Source organism: Ammodytes marinus, assembly GCF_949987685.1.
Source record: "Ammodytes marinus genome assembly, chromosome: 12".
Lineage (NCBI taxonomy): Eukaryota > Metazoa > Chordata > Actinopteri > Uranoscopiformes > Ammodytidae > Ammodytes > Ammodytes marinus.
In genome coordinates, this window is record NC_137216.1 from 22,638,352 (window position 1) to 22,643,155 (window position 4,804).

Sequence of the window (4,804 nt, forward strand, 5' to 3'; positions counted from 1 at the left end):
TGTGTTTTTGTTTTGCTGTAGCTTTGTCTCGTGCTTCCTGTTTCTACGGAGCGGACAGAGGGACAAAAAAGCCTCCGCCACCGGCTGCTCTGGGTCAAACGTATTCGAAGCGAAGGGCAAAGTTCAGGCTCCCTACAGATAACTGCTTGCACCTCAGTTAAAATGAGAAACTAGCAGACATTTGAATTAGTTTTGAAGGCAAGGTTACGGTTTAAAGCAAAACGTTTCAGATATTTCTACTAAAATGGGGTTTAAAATGCAGAAAAGTTACAGTGGATGCATTATTGGGCTAAGGTGTATTTATGGTGCATGATATCTCAGCAGGCAGAACCGGAATCACACCAGATGTGTGTTTAAAAATGTAGGCTACATATAAATGTAGAGTATATCAAATATGATGCATTGTGACATATTAAACTACCCAACAGTACAAGGTGGAACGGTGTCGCTGCATCTATAATAGTAAATTATTCCCAAACATAAATATAGATTATGTGATAACACTGTAGTAAAAATTAATACTTTTTGTTTTGTGATCATAAATGCTTTTACTGACTTTGCATGCAACTTTTACTTTCAATGGGTGATTGTATTATGTGACTTGTGTTAAAGATCTATTCTTCCACCACCACTAATATCAACTAAAACTGCAACAACAACAAACGAAAAAGGATTGTGTTTACATTGTAATAAATGCATTTACATAATGAATCTCATTAGTAGGAGGGGCCCAAACAAAGTCCTCGCTGTAGCCTCAGGAAGTCGCTCTGTGTAATCTTTGGAAGCTACACCAGCAGTGTTTTACACTATAGGCTACATGTTGTTTGATAGTTTTAGAGATACCCTCTGACATTCATCTTGAGATTAATGATAAGGTTATCTTTGTCGGTTTGGTTTGTTTTTCTCAGCAACCATCATTTCTGGTGAAATGCTTGCAAGGCAGGGTAGACAGTCTGTATCAGAGAAAAGAAAGACTTTTCTAGGTGTGTCTCTTTTGAACAGTATTGCTCCCAATAGTCTACACGACATATAGCAAACCACACCTATTTACTACAGTTTTACTAGTTGTTTATGATACATAGTGTTATTATATATCTAACTAATCAATAATTTGCTATGGTGTTAATGGCATTAACAATAAGATCCACTAAAGTGAATAGAGCCAAATTAAAATAATCAATAGGACAGTTTTGCATGGGATTACCTCATTGTGTGTTTTTGTTACATAATGTGTTTAAGAGGGGGGAGAGAGAGAGAGAGAGAAAGAGAGAGAGACAGATTCAAAGAAAGTGGCATGTGGATGTGTTGAATCCTATTGACCTATGGTGACACTGAAACTCCAGCTGCAGCCGTTTCTCTCTGTGGCCTTTGAGGCCGCTGTCACTGTCAGTTACTCACACAACAATGAGGGGAAACCTTTCTTTTTCTACTGAGAATGGCAATGCATGAAACAGCACATGCATGCCATGCGTACGTGCAAACAAATATAATATTCCTCAAAATATAGAGAAATATAAAAAAAATAAAGAAAAAAAAGCCTTTCGCTGCGTACTTGTTGTTGCCATTTGTATCCCCTGGATCAGACTACAACAAGGTTTACTGTTTGTAGCTTATTAAAATCTAAAGGTTACTCTCTTTCATTCTTGACTCAATCGTATTGAGAGAAATGAAATTTTAAAAATTGTCATTTGAATGCTTTCCAAATGACCTCATTCATGCAGAATGTTCCTATTCCCCAGGCTCTTTGGCTTCAGAGTTCTTGTGGTTCAAGGTGTTGTCTCTTAAAGCTTAACTGACAGGCAACATTCCTCAACCTGCAGGTACTTTTGAATCCACCTCTCCCTTTTCAACAATTTAACATTGGGAGGGAAACTGTGTTATAACCATGCAAATAATGTGGTTTTTGTTTCACCTCATGGAGGCGATGCCAATTATACTCTAGTGCCAAAAGCTCATCCCACCATCCAGAGAAAAAAGGGGGGGAAAGATCTAAGAAGATCTAAGAATCCCATACTACATCCAATACAAACATTTATGAAAGTTTCAGGTGCAGTGATTAAACATTTTCTTAAACTTAACAAAAAAAACTCTTGAACACACATCAGTTGAGACAAACCTTTTATTTGTCTTTATACGCTGTCTAAAGAAATGAGAATCACTGAAGAGATGCAGAAAGGTGTTTCTGTCCTACTGCTCATATGTTTTATCTAAAAATGTTGTCAGTATAGAAATCAAACATTTCTCATTTCTGAATTTGCTTCCCACAATTTTCTTACAGCAATAATGTAAAGGCTTCCTTTGTCCTAAAAAGAGATGTTTTTATAATGTTATTGTGAATGATTAAAAACATGATAAAATAATAACAAAAAAAAAATCAATAACCTATTTCAATATCATAAACACTAGACCTGTTTGAAAAAGGAAGAAGACTTATCAAGTCCTACCCCCATTCTTCACAATACACAAGTGCTGAAATCCAATAAACTAAACACACAATTTAAAATAATTCAAAAATAATACTCCAATTCACATCATACTGTTTCAAGCTATTAAGAAAAGAGAAAGGAAGCACCATTAACGTTAAGGAGATTAACATTCTCCTTCCTCACTTCTGTACCTTTCAAAATGATATCTTTAGTAGAAAAATATAACAGAAATAAACATACGTTTGTTGGTCCCAACATAATTCTGTTTCAATTTCAGTATCCCTTTTAGTTCTTGCCACGCTTTCTATCTATGAACAGTTTATTGTATGCTTTATAGATTATTTGTCCATTCTTAAATTCTACCAGATCCTTATCCTTAAGATGTGCAATTTTAAATACAGTATATAGGGTGTGTTCATGAAATCCTTCATTGTTTACTATGCGAATGGCTCATATTCTTAGGGTGCTTAGTGATTGGAATGTGGTTTTGCAGACGTTGCCCCATACTTCTACACATTAATTAAATATGTACCTTGCTTTTCCTATACAATATGGTACTTAGAAGATGTTTTATACCACATAAGATGTATGAAACGTAGCAGAAACCTATGAATTAAACACCTTTGTCATCTCATTAGGACGACTTTAAGTTGTGTGGTGTGTCTGAATTCATGAACAAGATTGTACACAACACATTAAGTAAGTTCATACAAAAGTTTATTTTAGAAACATTTCATCAGTACAAAAATGTTGCTGGAGGTGCATGAAAAAATGCGTTTGCTTAATAACGACAGATGGACATCTCCAATAATACAGTGATAATGGCACATGACAAGAACAATGGCTACAATGCATCCCGTGCAAAGCCGCATTATTCTCTATGCATATGAATTATCAGTTGATTCTGGTTCATTGACCATGTAGGACATTAGGAGATCACAGACATAGACACACATTAAAGCGTCAGCCTCTTTCCTTTGCAAGCACAATTTAAAGATACAAAATACACATGGGATTTTTGAAGTAGCACTGGTCGCACACGGACAAAATACATCTGAACACACCGACATCATCAGCAACACAGCGAGGAGGCTGAATCTTCTGTCAGTATCCCCCTCAAGAGGGGTGGCTCGGATGACAGGTCCAGTAGTCCGTGCGGTCCACGTGCCTTTCCCTAACTTTGAAATAACAGTTGGCTCTCAAACATACAGAGCGAGGTATTAAATAACACATTAAATAAAATAAAAAAGGTATAAATATGTTTCATCCGCGTATGTGCAGGAGTTGAATGCATGATGTGTACAAACACTTTGGAGTGCAATGTCCATAGACATATGAGTTGGGTGTACACAAATGCTTTCTCCTGGCTCAACACATCGACAGTCAAATACCACAGAGTAGACCAACACCATTGTAGGCCTATAGAGAGAGAAATAAAAGCTGCCTTTTTTTCTCTACCATTCAAATGCTTGTCCACAAATTTCATCAGTAGTTATCGGCAGTAGCAGCTTAAAAAATAGGCCTATCAAGATAAGTCAGTTCAGCCAGTTCTATATTTTGAAAATTAAAAAAAAAAAGCAATCTGGTGCTCTTCAGTTTCTGTGGGCTCGCTCCAGGCTTTTTCTTTTTTTTTTTATTGGTCTCATGCTCCGATGCCAACCTCCTTCTTGTAGCGCTTGGTGAGAGAGTCGGCCTGCACAGTGAGCTTGGACAGCACGCCTTGCAGTCCGGTGAGGTGGTACTGGAACTGCTTCTGCAGATCTTCGTCCTCACTGTCTTCCTCCTCGGATAACGACATTGATGACGATGCGTATGAGGAGGTGGACGCGGAGGAGCCCCTACGGGACAGCGTCTTGTGGCTCTCTTGCTGCTGGAGCCTCTCGTCGGCGGCGGCGCGCCTCACCCCCCACTCGATGTCTACGCGGATGGACTTGAGCAGCTGGTAGTAGCTGTACATGTCGCTCTCTTCGTCGTCCGAGCCTGACTTCAGTGAGCTCATCTCGGTGTCCTCGTCCAACGGGACGTCCCGCAACAGACTGGGCACCATGACCGTCTGGTCCATGTTGTTGACGGCGCCGATGAAGCGGTCCATGGCATTGAAGAGGGAGTTTTTCTGCACGGGGGATTCCTGGAGCTGCTGCATCATCATCATCATCTTGGCGAGAGTTTGTTTTTTCTTCTCGATCAGAAATGAAAGCGGAGATCCGGATTTGTTCTTGTTGTCTTGTTTTCCTTCTGTTTCTCTGTTAGTGCCCTGCTTTATTTCCGGGCTAATCGGCTTAAAGGAGCGTCTGCTTAGTCTCTAGTGCTGGCAACAGGGATTGGCTGTCTGTCCTGTGAATCCTGTTGAGCTTCCTTTCTTGTTGATTCTTGTGCTC

General features: G+C 39.1%; 1 protein-coding gene across 1 annotated transcript; it reads right to left on the reverse strand.

The window, feature by feature from the left end:
• Positions 1-3,126: 3,126 nt before the first annotated feature.
• Positions 3,127-4,804, reverse strand: LOC307258961 (mid1-interacting protein 1-B-like). Its single transcript, XM_080038654.1, has one exon. The coding sequence runs from the start codon at positions 4,579-4,581 to the stop codon at positions 4,069-4,071; it is 513 nt and encodes a 170-aa protein (XP_079894780.1). The 5' UTR covers positions 4,582-4,804; the 3' UTR covers positions 3,127-4,068.

What these genes read in the sequence shown, in the direction of transcription:
- LOC307258961 (XM_080038654.1), bottom strand. Translation starts at nt 4,581, where the DNA reads ATGATGATGATGATGCAGCAGCTCCAGGAATCCCCCGTGCAGAAAAAC.